Source organism: Uloborus diversus, chromosome 3 (genome assembly GCF_026930045.1).
Source record: "Uloborus diversus isolate 005 chromosome 3, Udiv.v.3.1, whole genome shotgun sequence".
NCBI classification, from domain to species: Eukaryota; Metazoa; Arthropoda; class Arachnida; order Araneae; family Uloboridae; genus Uloborus; species Uloborus diversus.
Window position 1 is genome coordinate 202,449,826 of NC_072733.1, and position 20,752 is coordinate 202,470,577.

The window sequence follows — 20,752 nt, forward strand, 5'->3', positions numbered from 1 at the left end:
AATGCCATTTTAAGAAAAATAAAAATAGTACATAAAAATAAATAAAACAAATATGATGACTCTTAGTAGCCCTAAAAACTCAGTGGGGCGGCTACTTTTAAAAGGTGTTTAAAAGAATAAAAGCAACTTCTGAAACTCGATTGGTATTACTCGTAATAAAAACTTCTAATATTGAAGCCATACGATTAACAATTGAATTATTTCATATAAAACTGAAAGCGTATAAAATTATCTAAGCTCAATATTCGAAGCTGGTTTTATTTATTTATTTCTTAATCCATATAGTCAATTTTCAAAAATCTATAGGTGTTTATTTCAAATGAATGGAAAGGTTTTTTATTCAAACTTTTAAAATTTATGGTGCTTTTTGTACGAAAAATTATGATTAATTACGTTACTTTTTCAAGGCATTAACACGAAGCAGGACCACCCCGGGGAAAGAGCTTACACCCAGATTCCTTGGTTTAGGAATTTTTTTCGAGCTCAAAATATATTAATGTATGTGTGTAAAAACTGCTAGGCGCAACCCCTATCTCCTACCTGGAGAAAAATCTTGCTTCTTATGATCAAACCCCAGGATACATTTCTACCTGTGCTAGTGACACATCTTTAGTGAAATTAAATCGGCACATATACATTATAGAAGAAATAAATAATTTTCAAAATAAAAATAAATTCGCTAAGTAAACTTTGCTTTTTCAGTTGTGAAAGAAACTGAAGACAAAACTTCAGTTTGTTTTCACAACTTGCAGAGTGTGTTGTAAAAACAAAACACATTCTCAAGGTATCTGTTTTTTAAAGAATTTTGACAAACAATGTGTGTTAAAGACCTACTCTCCTAAGTTGCGTATAAGTTCGTTTTCACAACTTTAGGCATATTTCGTGTCTAAAGTTCTGAAAGTAATCGCGTGCATAGGAGGTAACAGAGTATTGCCCAACCATTATTGTGCTTCAGTTTATTTCAAACATAACTTAGCTCGAAAATAAAACTTTAAAATGCAGAAATCTTGTAAACATTTTGAGCATTTATCTACATAATATGATGTTTTAGCAGATATTCTTCCATACAGAACATATATATATATCTTGAATGCTGTTTGCATAAATATCACATTTTTTCAAAAAATTTAAAATATTACACTTTTAAAATCTTGCACTGGATGCTTCAAGTAACATTCATCATTCTGGCAGTGGACTTTGAGGATCCATCGTTATTGCTGATAACAAAGAATTTGTTGATGGGTTGATGCTTTGGACGATGAGAGAAAGGCAATCGAGACTGGAAACATTGTTTCCAGCGATTTCAGCTGAATCTGGAAAACACATAAAATTTAGAGCATATACAAAAAAGTTTCAATGCAGTAAAACCCCAGTTAACCCGACTGGAATACGACTTATTCGAAATGAATATGGAGCAAGAATACGCTGGGCTAAAAAAAAAAACTAATAATAAGTGTATTGATGTACTGTCCTAAAAAAATAATTTTAACTGCAATAAAGAAAATAAATGTTCGAAACAGTTCCCATTTTTAGTCCCCGTAACCGAAGTCGTACTAAGCCAAAATCGAAAATATATATACACATATATACAGTAGAACATCTCAATAAAGGACACTAAGGGGACCGGACAACTTGTCCCTTAAATAGAAGTGTCCCATCTTCGGAGGTAGATGAATTGATGCATGATGTGAATTGAACTCAGTATAATTTCATAATTAACGTAAACTAATAACATTATTTGTTTGATGTCACGTAATTAAAAATGCAAAAACCTGATCACACTTCAATTTTTCAATAAAAAGCTTGTCATGGGCTGTAGGGGCTCCGCCCATATGAAGAACTTGATAAGAGTAAAAAGCATGAATGTAGGTCGGAACAAAACGTTTTGAATAGATATTCGTTATTTTGCATGTAAATGTCAAAACAAACTTTTTCCAGTTAATTTTGGACAAAAATACTTAAAAAATAAATACATAAAACACGCTTTGTTAAATGTGTTTATAACTGTTAAACAGATATATCGCACACTTTATTAAACTTATTCATATTTTTTTACAACCAATAAAGCATTGACATAAAATTATGCGGCGAAAGTTTTTTTTTTAATCTAAAAAATCTAAAAACGGAAAAAAAAACCAAACGCTTCTATACTGAACGGTTTAGGCTCAGCTATAATATTAAAATATGCTCGTCTGTCTGTTTATCGTGGAATTTTGTTGAATGTCTGTCCGGACGTGCAGATGTTTTATGTTCTGCCTCTCCAGAATATCGCCAAGCTAACACTGATGGTACCAAATATGGTGGAATAGGACCAAATAGCCGCCAATTTCGTCACCAAATGGCTACAATAAATAACGGAAGTCACAGCCGCTTGACGAACACAGTGAGCAGCAAGATAACTGCCTTCCTCCAATCATATTATGTATAAATAAAAAAAATCATCAAGAACAAACAGTACAAAAAAATATTCTTAAAAGTCATACCTTCAATGTTTTTAAAGTTTTTTTTTTTTTCATCTCCTGATGCAATTAGATAAATTAACATTCAAAATATTTCTTAATTGAACATATTAAACATTTTTATCTCCATAGTCAGATAATAAGAAAGTAAAAAACAACAGTTTTTTCCTCACATTTCAAGCAAATAAGCAAAATATCTACATTAAAAGGTTTTTTTTTATTTTTTTAATTGATTTAATTAAGACAAGGTGGTTTAAGGAAGTTAATTTTCTGCTTTCTAAAATATCAACATCAAACGAAATTATCGTTACAGATATCCTACTTTGGCTGAACGCGTTAAGTAGAGACTAAAAACTAATTTAAAAAAAAGTAAGCGTTCAAACTATGTTTTGCGTAAAAAAATCCATTGAAAAAATCTTATTCATCCTATTTTTCCCTAGAGAAGTAACCTAACTCGATTTCAAGACGTAACCCAAGAAGTTTGCACTTTCATACAAGTTATTACAAGTTACGAGTTTCCTGTCCAACCATATAAAGAAAATAGTCTTCGTTTAAAAACCTCCCGCACTCGATGCTCTTCTAAGCAACTTTTTCTTACACAAAACTAGATATTCCAGACTGAAGGGATTCATTGAGTTCTGTTTTCTCAATCCCGAAAACACATATTTTAAATGTTCTCGGGTAAATGAGCGAAACGCCGCCCGAGCCCGAAAAGATTCGTTCTTTATTCCTCCGCGGCCAAGGTAGAGAGGACAAGCCTTCAAAGCTTGCCGTCGGTTATGATGTAAAAATCCGTGACGTTTCGAGACAAGGAACTCTATCTTGCATTCGTAACGGAAAGATTGCTCTCCAGAAGGTTGCTCAGTTTGGGAAAGAGTTGTTGGAAATGTTTGGAAGTTTCATTCCAGAAAGGAGAAAGGAAAACAATCGTTTTAGTTATCCTTCGACAAGCTAGTGGGTGGTCAGATTGTGGCCAACAAAAAACGGTACTGTTTTATGCAATAATCTTTTTTATCACGATAGAGCTTGCTGCTATTGTAAATTCATGTAGAGAGATATATAGATATACTTGGGGCTAGCCCGATGGTATACGGTGTAGTTAGAGAAAGTCAAAATAACGCTCCTAACCATAAGGCTTAATTTGCTTGGGAGGTCGCTCACGCGAGCTCAGTTCCTATATTTCTTTTTGACTTGTAAATTTGTACTTATTAGACGGAATTCAGTTTTTTTGCGAATGAAAATAAGTTTTTGAAGCTATAGCGCTACTTCACTTATTTTGTTTGAAGTAAAGCCCAGCTCCTGACTTCCTCTCACCATACACAAAGCTAAAAAATTATTTTATTATTATTTCATTTATGTATAATTTTTATGATGATCAATTATTATAGGAATATTATTTAGTGCATACAAATATTGAAACAAGTACGCAATAAAACACAGATTTTTTTTTACAATGGCTTTATTGCGTTATAGCTACCCACACGCGATGCTCAAGCACATAAACTTGATGGAAATTAAAGGAAATAAATCCTAACCAATTTTAAAGTATTTAATTCTTAACACCATTCTTAATCAGTGGCACAGCGAAGGGGGGGACACGCCCCAGAGCTATTGGTTTTAACGTAAATGCAAATTCGAATACAGTAGTATGTCAAATACAGTTTATGCACATAAAAGGTCTGATTCGATAAAAAATATACACCCTTCAGAGGGTATTTTTTATAAAACAATCCCCTTCAGAAGATATTTTGGTCAAAAAAAAAACTAAGGTCTGAATACAGTACCGGATCTGGTAAGGAACCTTTCCCCCGGGCAGCAACTTCAGGGGAATAGCAAATTCACCCTTTTTTTTTTAACTTGATATAAAAACTTGAAAAAAGATGGGTACGAGCGCCAGTTTCAAGATTTGCCCCAGCTCGGAAAATCGTAGATTTGGCACTGTCTGAATATATATTATTTCTTCATTCTGAATCCTAACGCTTTTGAGAACAGAAAGTTTTTGATGGCTGCCTCTACATACAGTATATAAAGATTCTATATATATATATATATATATATAATGTATAAAGATTTTTTTTGAAAAGTCATTTCTGGCTTATTATTTTTATTTAATTATCACAGAAATAGTAATAACATCACTGAATTGAGATATAACATATCAATTAAGCTTCTAGTTAAAAAAGACAAAGGTATTTTTCGCAATGCATTCGCTGTCTTCATTGCATACTGTGCAACTGATTTTTTATTTGCATTTTCTCACGCCAAAAGTAGCAATAAATTTCAGTTTTCCTGCCTTTCGCGAAACTAATCCCTCCCCCTCCCACCTCTTTTTTTTTTCTTTTCTTTCATCTGCGCCGACGTTTGGCATATTCAAGAGTTTAGTGCCTTTGAGCAACACGTGCATTTCGACCCCTGGATCTGATCCCTATTTTTTTCCTTCATCCCTCACCCTCCTCAGATGTCTGCCCGTCACTATCTTAAAGACGTTATGACAGTGGTTTCCGAAGGAAAGTCGAGTTGTTTATAATCGAGGTTTATGAAAGACAATCATCCACAGATATTGATTCGCCGGTGAACTGTGTAGGTAGTTTCCTCACGATCTGAATCTTTCGATATTGGTCTTAATTTTTTCTGACTGAATTCTTTGAAGGAATCCTTTAATGAACAGGAGTATAAAGAGGACTTGCTTGAAGACCTAATTCTTAGACCGTTACTTTTGAGTAGCTTCTTTTCTCAATTGGCAAATGAGACCTTTTAACGGGATGTCGGTAACCATTTTGAAAATATCGTCATATTGTGGGTAATAACAGTATTATACTGTTATTACCCGTAAATATACACGCAAATTATAATGACAGTATATTTTTAAACACTGCGTATTTGATTATGAACAAATTTAGAAACTAAAGAGATCATGTTGGAGCCATTACTTTTGTCATGTTGCATGGAGTTCCTTAACCCAGAGAATAGACGAAAAATATCAATTAGGAACCGATTGGCATGCATTTGCGTATAAAATATTCATTTTTACATCATTAACTAACTACACATCAGTTATTAAATCTCGTCTCGGTGAAAACTGCTCTTAAGAGCATTAACGGAATTTTCAAAGGAATTTTTATCAGTAGAGTAATATAAAATAAATCAATTCAATGAGTCACATTGGTGTCTTGCGGCTTAGACAATAAACCATTAAAATGACTTCAAACTGCTGATTACTGGCTTTGAGCTATCCTAATCTTTCAGCGGAAGATTTTTTAGGCTCAGAGTTTAGAAGAAGATGAATTACATATTGCTGAATATAAACAATGAAGAATCTGGCACAGTTTGTCGCTTATGCAAGAAAGAATATATTGCATACCTTCACTTGCACTGAAGAAGAGATTCTTTGTAACTTCAAAACACGAGCACGCAACTTCCCTTAAAAACTTGTACTAAACAGCGTTGAACTAAGCAATTTATACATCCAATGCAAAGTTAATCATTTTAGTTTAGCTGAATTATCAGGTCCTTTAAAGATAGGCTTTCCAGACGTCCCGGTTTTCAGACAAAATCCTGATGTCCCGACCAGTTTACGTCATGTTCCGGTAAAAGATAAATTTCATTACAGATTACAGATGACAAAAAAAGTCATCAAAAACAGGGGAGGATTACCTAGGATAATTACTTTATTATGTGTAACATTGACTAGAAAAATTCATATCGGATTATCTTGTGAGGATTTTTACAACAAGATTAAAACAAAAAGAAAAAAGATTCTCTTAAAGTCCTTATAAATGAAAAGTACATGTAAATATTATTAAATGTTTTATTCCTCATTCAAAGTATTTCTTCTTACTAAAATAACTTTATATTAGCATGCAAGAAACAAAATTTATGAATTTATCTGCTTGTGTCATTTCTTATTGCCCTTGTTTTAGGTTCATAATTAGTAACATTTAGTAACTATTTACTCATAGCATTGAGAATGAACTGCCCTGTAAAATACTCTAAAAGCCAGCCTGGGGTTTGTACCCTATTGAATACTCGCGACGCTGGGGGGGGGGGGGGAGATTCCGGTGTCCCGGGTGAACATTTCAGAAATCTGGCAAGCTTATTTAAAGAACTTACATCTCTGGATTAACACCTATGTTAGATCGATAATGTGTGAGGCATCTGATCTCAAAAAATCTCCCGCTGAAACATTAGAATAGCTCGGAAGCAGTAATCAGCAGTTTGAAGGCATTTTAATGGTTTATTGTCTAAGCCGCAAGGCACAACGTTTTGCTAAATACGAAATAACTTAACCTTTGCTTGGGAGTCACACAATTGAGCAACCTGTAAATAATTGAAATGCTTGGATAGCTGTAAGGTTGTAAGTGGAAGAGATAAAGACAAATTGGATATTAATCTCTCGCTTTAAGAAGGCTTGCGTTATTAATAGTGCTCAGTGACAAAGAAGTAGCAAAAGATGCCAAAGAGAGTTTAAAGGTGCTCTACTACCAAGACAGCTGGCAATCTCCCATCTACTCCGAATTTCATATATTTTGTTTACTATTTTTCTTTTCTCCCTTCGGTTCATTTATTACCTTCACTTCACCTCTTCGTTTATTCTTTTTACTTTACAGTCGGCGGATGAAAGTTAATGACGAAGTTTGAAATTCCACGGTTCGTTTTTCATTTCTTACCGAACAAGTAACATATTATTTTCATAAAGAAATGCTCCCAAAAGTCAACAAATTTAATAACTCGAAGAAGCAGATCACTCTAAAGCTTAACGGACCTTCCTATTACGCTTTGCATGCTGTGAAATAGGAAAGTTTGCTTGAGCGAAGCTATTAATCATTTGCAACGAATTTATACCCAGTCTCTTCATTACAGTCAACGTTCTTTTTTGTATACAAATTTCTGATTTAACTTGATGACTTTCTGTTTATTAAAATGTTTAAGTTTAGCTACGTATCTAACAACGTCGTTGCCAAAAAGGGCAAAACTTTCTTAGTTTACAATAAAATACAGAACAGTCGAAAACTATAAGAAGATTTTTTTGCTACCTTCCAAATGCACGAAGCTGAGCAAGTAATTGGTATTCCTGGTTATGCCATGCATTTCAATACCTTTTACTTTTTAAAATCAAATATCAAAGTTTAACCGTTCGAAAACAATATCTGAAACAAGCTTATTCCTTGTATCTTTCATATGAAGCAGTAAAAAGCAAAAGGATGTAAGTGGATATTTTCAAGTTTTGAGAAAAACGGGTTTAAAGATAACTTCCTAGGTAGACTTTCATTGATTTTTTCTTTCTATACAGCAATAGCCCGGGGTGTTGTACTGCAGCACCTATCAGAGCTACTAGTACTATCTCTTACCACAAGACAGAGGAGAGGTTCCCCTACCATTTGTACTGCCTATCTCCAAATTTTTACTTTTGCCACTTACATCCCTTTGCTTCTCACTACCTCATATATGTGTTACTTTCACTTGAGGTTATTTATTTTAATAAAATTATCCTTCGTACCAAAAATATAGGTTTCGTACCAAACTCGGAACCGTAGGGACGTTCGTTATAGAAGGTTCTTTTCCCCCTACAGTTGCTTGTTTGTTTTTCAGATAATTATTCATTTATTGAAAACCGTTAATTATTGATGAATATCGATTTTTAACCACTGTCCATTTTTTTCAGTCAAAAACCAAACCCGAGATTTTTGAAAAACGAAGCTTCAGTATTGTGTTTCTTATAAGATTTAAGTTTCGCATTGACTTCTTTAGAAACTGATTTCTGTCCTCTTCCCGTTTAGAAACTAAACTGTTCATTTGCTTTAAAACAATTTTTATCGTAACCTTTAGTCACTACCTTCTTTAGTAACTACAGTGCTCATGTTCTTTTTTAAGAGCTACATTTGCTGTCACCTAGTGAACAAGCATAAGTTCATCATCCTCTCTTTAAAATAGTTACACTGAGTTATAGTCACGTTTTAGAATTACTTCGTTATCGCACCTTCTTTTAAAACTTCACTTTACCCGCGTTCAGTTGAGTAAGTAAACTAAGACATCATATCTTTTTAGTAAACAAACTTTGTTTTCCTTCCTGCTGAGTTCAATTTTTCTAAATCTTAAAAATCTGCCGACTTGGGCCGGGTTTGAAACCACGAGCTTGGGCGTAAGAAAGGAACGCCTAACCCCTGCCGGCACTATTGAAATATAAGTAATTTTTATTTTTGAAGATTTCTTTTTCCAGGCAATCTCAAAGTAACATTGTGTAAGCTGAAAGCAGTTCGCAAATAAAAATTAAGTATTCTTTCCAAATAAATAGATCATGCACATGATGCAAATGCATTTTTTTTCACACAAAAGTTTAACCACCGCACTCCATTTCATAATTGGAAGAAAACTAATTAGCAATACATTGAGTTTACATGAAACTCTTCATTAACAAGTTTTTTTTTTTTTTTTCTTCATAATCAATGCCTCAAAAACTTGATTGAAACAAAAACACGATAAATACTGAAAATGCTGTCTATGAAAATGTTTTCGCTTCCCGAAACTGGAGCAGTTTACTTAACTAACTAATAAATCTGTCAAAGTGTTTTCGCGTCTAAGATTTGAACATAAATTTCAAAATTATTTATGGCAAATTCTATAAGTAAACTAAGGCTAAACACATTCCCGAGAAATTATCATTTTTAAACCAGACCAACTAACTATTAAAAAGCAATGACCCACATACTTGCCAACTTAATCCCTTGATATTGAAGGCGTATTTAATTAGGTGAGTATATAACAAAAACTACTGCTCGTCCAGACGGTTAAATGTATTAAATTTTGCTGATTCGACGTCTGAATTTAGTTAAAATAGTTAATATATAGTAAAGCACATATGAGATAGTTTTAGTGGGATTGAAAATTTCTTTTCCTTTTTCGTTTATATTTTAAGGCTTTTCTTGCCTTCCTTTTCACATAATGATTTATGTATAGAGTTTTGTAAAATAAAATCTAATCGAAGGTTTTAATTATATTCATGAGTGACTAAGGTTTTTTTTTTTTTTTTTTTTTTTTTTTTTTTTTGATAAAATTTTGTGCTTTGTTATCTTTAAACTGACCAAAAAAAAAAGGTCCATTTTTTAAATTATTCGTAAGTACATTTCGAAACATATAATAATCTTTAACTTAAACTTTTTTAAACATTCAACGGCTAAACACGCTATAAAAATCAAAGACTGCTCAATAATTGTTTTTTTCAGCCATCATTATTTTTTTCCTCGGGAACCGAATATAAAAGCAATTGTTTGAACACAAACGAATAGTAGTAAATGTATTTAATTGGATTATATTTTTGTATATTTCGTATTATGTTGAGGTGAATGTACACAAATTCAATATAATAAAATAATATAACAGCTTAAATAATGTAACTAACCCCTAAAAAAGGACTGTTCATCTTCATCTCTTAATTAGGGCCAAGATTGACTCTCAGAGAGCTCCCCTTATCTCCCTTTATAAAACCACTCATTTAGTTAATAGTACTCATGTTGGCACCAAAGTTAAACTCTAGAGGGAAGAGGTTAAAAACTTTCACGTTTTTTACCTCGATAAACTAAATTTTCATCTTTTTTAATATTTGGACATTTGTTTTATTTTTTATACTGAAACCGCTGATAAGAACTATGTGTTAATACAAAGAAAGTGCATAATTATTGAAGGTTGAAAAAATAAATGTAAATATGTCCAAAGAGTACACACCACCGGAGGCGTAACTTGATCCCAAGGGCATTGTACCTTGGATCAGGATTTTAAAATCTGAAACCCTGTAGATTCATTTATTTATTAACTCCTACTTTGTTACGTGGCATCTAAAGTCCAAAAAAACATCACATGGTCAAGTTACTTAGCTATAAACTAATCTAATGTAAACATGTTTTGTACTTATGTACACCCGTATGACAGTGATTAATCACCGAAAAGTTTACTTTTTTTAGGAATTTTTTTTCTATTTACTGTACTTATTAAAAAGAACTTAGTAACAATTAGCTTGCTCGTGGTTTTTTTTTTTTTTTTGAAAATGTTGACAAGCATATTAATAAGTAAATGTATATATATTGTTTAACTATATAAATAAATACATTAAATATATATATTGTTTATTATTAAAGTCACGTTTTTAACACAAAATTAAAGATGTTACTTAAAATTATCTTTAGTCTTGACACTAAATCCTTCCCTGCTCTGAAAAGCATAATAGTAATGCAATAAGAGATAGCATGGTGATTTTTATAGCAACTGTAGGTACCTAAGTGCACCTCGTATCTATCCAAGATACACCTCTTTTCATAGGTTTAAAGTACACTACTCGATCATCTACAACAAAATTTCTAATTACCACATTGAGTGTACAGGTCTCGCCTCATTTTAATCACACACTATTATAGCTAAAAATATACATTTTAAGTTAGTAAGCTTAGTGTAACTCAGAATCTGCATTTTGAGTTGAAGCAGAGAAGCAAACATGGAAAATTACATTTAATGCGTTCATTAAGTTTTCAACATATATTATCACAAATTTTCAGTTTTGCATGTAGTTTAGCAACACTTTGAGAACTATCGTGAAAAAGATGCAAACTGAATGTGTCACTAAAAGTAAAGCTGAAAATATTATAGGACCAAGCTGCAGCTATGTCCAACGTACACCACTTTTCCCGATAGCTAGGTGTATAGCAAGACTGACATTCTTCTAAAGTAAGCAAGGGAAATTAGTCGAAACAAATGTCATTTTTTTGGGAAAAAATAATTTCATTTCTGATAGCTTCTTTTTTTAAGATATTGTTTCAATTTCTTAACCTTAACAAAAACAACTTTATGAAGGTATAAACGAGAAAGTGGTGGTTTTGAAGTATAATAAGCAGTATCTCTTATGCTTCTTAACAATAAGTTAAGAAGCATAAGAGAATTTTTGTAGTCAATCAAGGAACTAGGAGAATCCTTTCCTCCTTCAATGAGGCACATAGTTTTCCAAAAGTAATGGTAATTATGTTTGGAGGAGTTCTAGTCATTATTTTTCCAACAGTCGAAATTCGAGGAGTTTGGACGGCGGAATGATGTCCTTCGGGGGTGTTATTAAATCTCAACAAAATTCATCGCATCTGAAGAATCGAACTTCAACGCTCCGGATCTGAAGGATTCATCATCTTCACACCGCATCTGTTGCTGCTGAAGTTGGAATCTCTGCCAGTGTACGATAAGCGTAGGATGCGACTTTAACACGGAATTGCCGTTTGACGAAAGTTGCAGCTTCGGTTTCCAAAGTTTAGGTACTGGAACCGGTTGTGTGCCAACGTTAATGCGTATAATCGGTGCTTGAGCTAAAAAACTAATGTCGAAATTGTGCATTTGCCAAAAACTCCGTTTTTCCATAGTATAGGGTTACTTTCATATAAGATATATTGCCCTAATATATTGTGGACTAGTCTGAAATAGATTTTTACATATGATGCCAAGGAGCATAGCGTAAATGCATGAAGATTATAATGATAATATTTTATCTTTTTTCTTACATCCTGAAAATGTAACGTCTTCCCGGATCATCTTAGAAGTTTCTAATGTTTATAATTCATTTTAAAAAGTCTAGCTTTTTGAAATGAACAAGAAGTATGAAATGTTTTACATATGATGCCAAGGAGCGTAGTGTAAATTCTTGAAGATTATAATAATAATATTTTATCTTTGTCTACATCTTGAACTTGTTAAGTCTTTCTGAATGCATTATCTAAAAAAATTGTGATGGGGGGCGGGGGGGCTATAATTCGCTTAAAAATACTACCTTTTTGAAATGAAAACAGAATTTCAAGGCGCGTTTTCGAAGATACTTTGTGTACAGTACTTAATACCTGAGTTTTTCCATGTTCCTTTTCCGTGAAATTTTCATAAGATGGCACGTAACATTCTCGTTTCAAAATTTACCGATCTTCAGTACTAAGAATTTCCAAAATCCTAAAAACGTTTTAGGAATCCTTCGTACATGAACTCCGAGATTCCTTACGCATATTGCAATTATACTATTGCATTATGCATTTAAATCGTGTGTGTTCTGGTTTAAACAATATTAAAGCCACCACAACTTTGTCCGCATTGAACTTCATCTGGGATTATGAATTGCTCATGTACAGTGCTTTCACCAAAAGAAGACGATTACAGAATTCGATTAGCTTTAAAGATCCAATTCGGAAATTGACAACTAGAAGCATTTCCCAAATACCATATAAATGTATCAATCATATGTATTATTTCTCAAAGGCTTTTTTTTTTTTTTTTTTTTTTTTTTTTTTGTGGGAATGCCATAACTACTTGATCAAACTTCATAAGTGGAGCATCATTTTAAAGATTTTTTTAGACCACTTTTGAAGAAAAATAAACAGAAAAGTTATATTTTGGCAATTTTGTTGGGAAAAAAAACTATTTATTTTCTATTTATTACGCAATGCTTTACTGTATAGCAATTGGAAATAGAGGCCCATTGGTTCGGTTGGTTAAAACGGCGTGCTAATAATTCGGAAGTCGCGAGTTTAAATTCCCATGAACCAAAAATGTCGTTTTAATAACTTATTTTCCTCAGCAGAATTCTGATCCTAATTTCCATGAATATACAAGGTGGCGCAAAAGAAATGTCATAATTTGAATTGCCTGCCATTTTGTTATAAATGAAAAAAAAGTTCTGTTTTCATCAAAGATTTATTTGAAAGTAAAATTGGTGACATTACTTGGAAAAAAAAATATCGCTCAAAGGGCTACCTCTCGAGTTGATGCATAATTTTGATCGTTTTACGGCAATTTCAATTGTTGCTCGCAAAACATCTGTCTCCAAATTGACTATTTCTTTTTCAATGTTAGCTTTCAAGACTTTCAAGGTTCATGGTTTGTTGTGGTAAACCCCTTAATTGTTCGAGCACATGAAACACGAAGACAGGCAAAATGACGATAAAATTAACATTGCGTTTAAACAACAGATTTAAAATTCTTCAAATAGGCAGTAACAATAAATCCACGTTCTTGAGTATCGCTCCCTGGCTTGTTGACAACTAATTCACTATATATCTACATCATAAATATCAAAGCACAGTGACATTAGGCGCCATCTGCAAAAATGGCGGTCAATTCAAATTATGACATTACTTTTGCGCCACCCTGCATAATTTTATAACTCATTGGAGGCAGAATTCTGAACCACGGTTGCGTGTTATATCAAAGTCAGAAAAGAAAACTTTAATATAGTAAGTCACAGTATCATATGTAATTTTTCTCAAATGAGTTTTTTTTTGGGGGGGGGGGCAGAGGGGGAGGGGTACGGTCGTTGTTTGCAAAATACATAATGAGACATGATTTTAAAGATTTTTTTTCACCGCCATCAGGGAAAAATAAAAAGTCAAATTTTAGCTGTTATTCGTAACATTGCACTTAAAAACTCAACTTTTTTGAATTATTGTTGTCGAGGGCAAATGCTTCGCACAGATCAGTCAGTTATTTCATAATTGAGTTTTCTAATTATCTTCTCCCGTGGAATTTTCATAAGATGCCGCGTAACATTCTCACTTCAAAAAAGGAAAAGGTGAAGTGAAAAATAAAATATTTTTCCAGTGAAATACTTTCTGTTCGATTATAAAAAATATTTTTGATCAAATGAATCAGTAAATAAAAGGTTGAGTAAATAAAGAAAAAGATAATGAAACAGTATTAAAGAAATATTCATTACCATTGGGACTTTTATCATACTCAAATAAATGGAGAATTTATAGAAAAATGATTGATGAGAGGATTGGTGGTTAATATTAAAATTCCTAAACACAATTCAAGTGTGACGAACATGATTTGTACTGGTTTTGCGGGAACTTTTATTATACTCAAATAAATGGATAATTTATAGAAAAATGATTGATGAGAGGATTGGTGGTTAATATTAAAATTCCTAAACACAATTCAAGTGTGATGAACAGGATTTGTATTAGTTTTGCGGGAACGGACCGGATATTTTCGTGCGAAACAAACATTGAATCCGCAACCTCCAAGTCTTTCTTATGCAAAGCATCAGTGGCAACTATTCCATTTTCTTTTTTTTTAATTTAAAGCCATAATAACGGAATATAACAGCTACAACTCACAAGGGGTCATTACAGGTCCAAACAATTTGGAAAACATTTTCAGTCGGGAATTTAATAGAATCGTTTATTTCAAATAGGTTTTTCAAAGGAAGAAAAAATGTCCCATAACCTCTTTTAATATTCCCACTTGCTTCAGAGGAGAACGAAATGTCTTTCAGCTTGAATATTTAAAAAAAAATCGTAAGCGGTGTTTAGTTTAAAAGGTTTATGATATTAAAGAAATGTTAAAGAGATATTAAATATTAAAGAAATTATTAAAGAAATATTTTAATAAATAAATTAATGTATGAAGAAAAATAAATGTGAGTGAAAGAGTGAATGAATAAGAAAATAAGTAAGTAAAATACGAAATGAAGGAATGTAAATGAATTTATTAAGGGGTTACAGTACCTCAAAAATGATGAAACGATCAAAAAAAATTTTATTGCTTATTTCAAAACAAAAAACTATTCTGAACGCAGGGGAAAAGTTTCAATGCTTTAGTTCAAATATTTAAAAAGTTATGAGTGGTTTTAGGCCATACTCCCTATGTGTTCTTATGCAAAAGAAAAATTTCAAATTGCTTTTTCCCCGATAATGTTTTTGTGTGTGTGTGTGTGTTTTCATGTTATTAGAATCCCTAAGGATTTTTTTCTATTAAAGATACAGCTTTAAAGTAATACTTTTTGCAATTGGGATAACATATTTGACAAAACTGTGCGTGGGATAAGCATTTTATAAATTACTCTAGTGTTTAGAGCATGTTAAACCTTTAAAAATCAAATTTTTTTTAAAAAAACTTTGATTTTTTACATAATTAATCACAAAACATTTTCGAATGAACTCATAAGCAAATGAATGCACAGATTTTTAGAGATGATTATAGTGATCGTTTTGCAAAAAGCGTTTTTTAAATTAGTGAAAAAATAAAAAAGCCTTAGGTATTTTAAAAAGTTGAAATTTTCCTCAATTTTTTGAATTTTCAAAAAAAGTAGGCAATATTTTTAAATTTTGAAAATAAATTGTTGATAACGAAATAAGTAGGCATGTTATGGTTTCAAAGAAATATAAAATTTATATAAATTAAAAGATTGTGCTTGAAAGGTACTGTGACCCCTTAATAAATAAATACATAAGTGCTTTAGTAAATAAGTACTTTTTCACTTTGCCCCGTATGTACTTGACTGATTGTACAAAATATTCAAACTACAAATAAGCTATATATTTACTAAATAAATACTGCCCCGAGTATTAGAAAGTCCCATTAATATTTGAAATGTTACTAACAAGAAGTTAATCATTTTATAGCAATATTTTTTTTAGTTACATCAAAATATTACAATATGAGTATCAATTTGTGAAAAATTGCCTGCATTATCACATGCTTTAATTTTCGACGGTATTTTTTTCCTGACTGGAATCGACTACATGTACTATTACATAAGGTAAAATATTTCAAGATAGGTGGCACTAATAGTAGTGAGTATTTCACCATTTCACTTTGTCCCACATTCTCTTACTCATACGCAAACATGCATAAAAAACGAATGGAAAATGTTACTTTAAAAACATGTAAGCACATAATCCCTACTTAAATTATCTGGATGCAATTTCTTTAATGGAACTTGTATTTTCAACTTATATGACGTTTATTACCATCTTACATCATTAGTTGGATTAGAGCATTTCTATCTTGAGATTTATAGCCTGGTTATTATTGAATGACTAATCGCCTCTTCTATCTCGTGTGGATATTGCATTTATTTCTAATTTAGATAAAGTATGGATATAATATTACATTTTAATTATTAGTTCATCCAGAGTTAAAATGTTTTTAACCGTTTTAGTTTAAGTAGTAGGTACCTATCAACAAAGCGGACGAGAGGCCACGCCAACCTATTGGTGAAAACAAGGGGTCCGGCGCTTAGAGGGGGCTGACTCGGATTCGGAATAGCAAAAGTTCTATGAGTTTTATGGAAGGGGGGGGGGGAGTTCGGCGACCAAACTGATAAGAGCTGTGGCTCTCGGCGCCCATACCTCTAAAACAATTACTTTTTTTTCTAAACAAGTTATTAACTACAAATATCTGGAGGATGTGCAAATAAAGGAAAAAGGGTACTTTTTCCCGTTTTGGGTTTCTGCTATTTTGGTTTTGGCCATTTTTTTGCAATTGAGGCAGTGAGGAGCAAAGGGATGTAATAGGACATTTTCAAGTTTTGAGTAAAACGCGTTTAAAGATAACGTCCTTGGTAGGCATTTATTGAAATTTTTTTGTGAATCATGCTGTATAACAGCACCTACCAGGGCTACTAGTACCATCTCTTGCCCCAAGACAAAGGAGAGGTTCATCTACCATGTGTAATGATTATCTCCAAATTTGTAATTTTGCCACTTGCATCCCTTTGCTTCTCACTGCCTCAATTGATGTCTAGTTGTGCCTATTTACAGCACGCAGGTCTGAATTCCGCAGCTGTTCGTGCCTTTCAATTTCCACTAAAATGTATTAAAATGTTTTATATGTTGGCATAGAACGAAAGGAGTAAAATTTGTGGTTGCGCTATTAAGGAGTGTGTGTTAATGCTAATTTCAAATAGTTTATTATGCATGACTTAGACCACATGTGAGACGGGATGAGATATTGGGTTATTTTTGTTGAAAGGTTGTGTAAAGCAGAGATTCAGACAGCTGAACATAAACAAATACGTTTAATACGAAACATGGGGACACACATACAGCAAAACATAGAGAAAGTAGTGAAGAAGCCCTGATAAACAGACTGCGGCTCTTTAAATAGAATAGAGGGCAGATTTTCAGTATCCAATGATGTTTCTCAAATAGCAATAAGCTTTCTCCAAAGTCCGATGGTGGATTAAAGAAGAGATTTTGCGAACTCCGTGGAAAGCTGCAAATGTCTTTTCCAATAAGATGTAAGCACAGTTCTTTCTTTTAAACCAATGGAGAAAGCGATTACATTCAACACCCGCCCTTAATCGCTTATTACTAAACAACACAATGACATAAGTTCATGCAATTTAAATTTTGGAAGAGCCTTTGTAAACATATCAGCAATTTGTTTATCAGTAGAAACATATTCAATATATATATTTTCAACATTTAAAATATTTCTAATAAACTTTAACTTAACATCAATATGTTTCAATCTACCAGAACTATTTTCATTAGTTATACATTTGATTGCAGACTGATTATCTTCATATATGACAATGTTATTTACAGTAAGAAATTCACATGCAATATTTTTATAATACACTAGATCTATTAAAGACTTACCAACTGCGAGTACCTCAGCTTCAGTAGAAGAAACAGCTATTGAACTTTGTTTCTTCACGCTCCCTAAAATTGGACACTTTTTATAAAAAAATAACGTAACCTGAAACTGATTTGCGATCACGCGGATCTGATGCCCAATCTGAATCAACATACATAGATAAATCAACATTAGAGTCACAACACTTACTATACACAATTTTATAATCCGATGTACCTTTTAAATATCGCAGAATTCTTTTAAGTCCATTCCAAGCCGATTCTGTTGGATTCTCCTGCAATTGACTGAGACAGTTCACAGCGAACAGTATGTCGGGTCGTGTTGTCATCGCAAGATACAATAAAGATCCAACTAGTTCACGGTAAGGTCCTTTGAAGATAGTTCCTTTCTCAAAGTCAGCTGGAGTTGACTTTGCTTCTAAAGGTGTTGCACTCGGCTTGCACTCACTCATGTTAAATCTCTTCAATATTTTAAGAATATACTCCTTTTGATCTAGCACTAATTTAGTAGAAGTAAATTCCATACGAATTCCTAAAAACTCAGAAGCTGGTTCGAGTTTGGACATCTGAAATTCATTTTGAAGAAGTTTAATCACAATTATTATTTCTGAAACATCTGATCCAGCGATAAGAATATCATCAACATATAAACAAATTATTATTTTTCTTCCATTCACAATTCTGATGAAAATACACGGTTCCGAGTTTAACTGCTTAAAATTAATTTTTAACATAAATTGCGAAAATCTGAAGAACCATTGTCTAGGAGCTTGTTTTAATCCGTATAAACTTTTATTTAATTTGCATACTCTGCCAGATGAATCGTTGAATCCTTGCGGTTGTTCCATAAAAACAATTTCTTGCAACTCACCATTCAGAAAAGCTGTTTTCACATCCATCACATAAGCCTTTAAATCCTCTTGAAGAATCGAAACAAGAACTAATCGTAAACAAGGCATCCCAATGACTGGCGAATAAGTTTCTACGCATTCCTTCTGCTGGTCTCCCCTTGCGACTTTGAGAGTTTCGTCTCTTTTCTTCCTAAACACCCACTTACACTTTATGGGGGTCGCGTTATCAGGGAGATCTACCAGTTCCCAAGTTTTGTTTATCTGGATGGAGCGCAATTCTTCCCCCATCGCGACTTTGCACTGGGCTTGTTGTTCTTCCGGTAGTTTTGAGATGTCATAAAAGGTCAACGTCTCTTCTGACGTGTACATTGCTTCATATTGTTCTGTCTTTTTACTTTTTCTTTTTGATCGTCGGGGTGTAGCTGCGGGCGTTTTGGTTTCGTTTTCTCCTAACTCTTTATTTACATTTCTGTCGTGTTTTTCTTCGTCTTTTTCTTCTCCTTTCGAAAGCTTGTCTGGTGAATTACTTCTATCTTGCACATATACTTTATTTTCATTGAAGCGAACATTACGTGACACAGTAACTCTGTGCGTATCAGGATCCATTAATCGATATCCAATGCTAGAATATCCAATGAAGATCATTCGCTTAGATTTCGGTTCTAATTTTTGTCTGCGAGTATCAGGAATTTTGGCATAAGCATCACAACCAAATAATTTAATTTGATTTAAATCCGGTTTCTGGGAATATTTTAGTTCAAAGGGTGACATTTCATTTATGCTTGAACTAGGGATTCTGTTATGAATATATGCTGCAACTTGAATAGCATATCCCCAACAGTTCTTAGGTAAATTTGCATCATATAAAAGTGCACGGGCTTTATCAAAAAGTGATCTGTTCATCCGCTCTGAAATTCCGTTCAATTCGTGAGTATAAGGGGGGCAGGGATCTATCGTAACTCCAAGTTTATTTGCTATCACTTTAAGTTCACCTGAAACATATTCCTGGGCATTATCACAACGAATTTTTCGAACGCTTTCATTCAATTTGAGAAACTTTTTGATTTCCACCGGAACATCACTTTTCTTTTTAAGAAGACGAACTTCACAAAAACGAGAATAATCATCAACTAATGTTAAAACATACCTTTCACCCGCTTGAGTTGGTGGGTTGACCGGACCGCATAGGTCAGAATGGATTGTCATCATGGGAGCTTTTTCTCTTCTTCGGTTTCCTATTCCTATAGGGTTCGCGGACTGCTTCGCTAACACACAGTTTTCACAAAATTTTTCACTTGTTGGTAATCCTAGTTTGCTCAGAACATGGTTTCCGGAGTGTCCTAACCTGCGATGCCACAGTTCACCTCCATCTTTTTCTGCAACAAAGGAATTTGAAATGAAGGGAACAAAATCACTTGCATATTGACCTTTTGAATTCAGCTTGCACAAAACGAAATTTGTACTTCCCTTTTCAATAACTGCTTCGTCATTTTTGAAGCTCACAGTGTATCCAGCTTTTTGTATCTGTTTCACTGAAATGAGGTTTCCATTTATTTCTGGAACATATAACACATCTTTCAGTAGGATCTCCTGCACACCGTCACCTAATACACCGCGAATAGTTCCTATTCCTTTTACTTCCAGTTTACTGGTTTTTGCAGCGCATGACACAGTTCCTGAGGATGGTTTTAACTCCTCAAACCATTCCCGATGTGCACACATATGAGCTGTAGATCCGCTATCTACTATAAATGACCGATGTTCTACTTCGCCAACAACGAAAGTCACTGCAACTGCTCCATCCTTTGATGAAGTATTCTTTCCCGTCTGGACTGTGCAATTCCTCTTAAAATGTCCTTTTCTTCCGCACTGGTAGCAAACTATGTTACTTCTACAAAATTTCGCAATGTGCCCTGTTTTGCGACACTTGTTACACACTACCCGATGATTTGTAGAAAAGGCTGCACCATTCGATGACTCTGTTTTCCAAGATTTGGGCTCCGAGACTCGACGATCTCTTATCAGCGCTTCAGCATCCAGAAGACGACCG

The 20,752-nt window shown here is 33.2% G+C and overlaps 1 protein-coding gene across 1 annotated transcript in view; it reads right to left on the minus strand.

The window, feature by feature from the left end:
- Positions 1-1,179: 1,179 nt before the first annotated feature.
- LOC129219130 (transcription factor SUM-1-like) overlaps positions 1,180-20,752 on the minus strand; it is a 68,180-nt gene continuing 48,607 nt past the window's right edge. The window contains exon 3 of the mRNA XM_054853450.1: positions 1,180-1,313. Within this exon, the coding sequence (XP_054709425.1) occupies positions 1,180-1,313 (134 nt within the window). The remainder of the gene's footprint in view (positions 1,314-20,752) is intronic.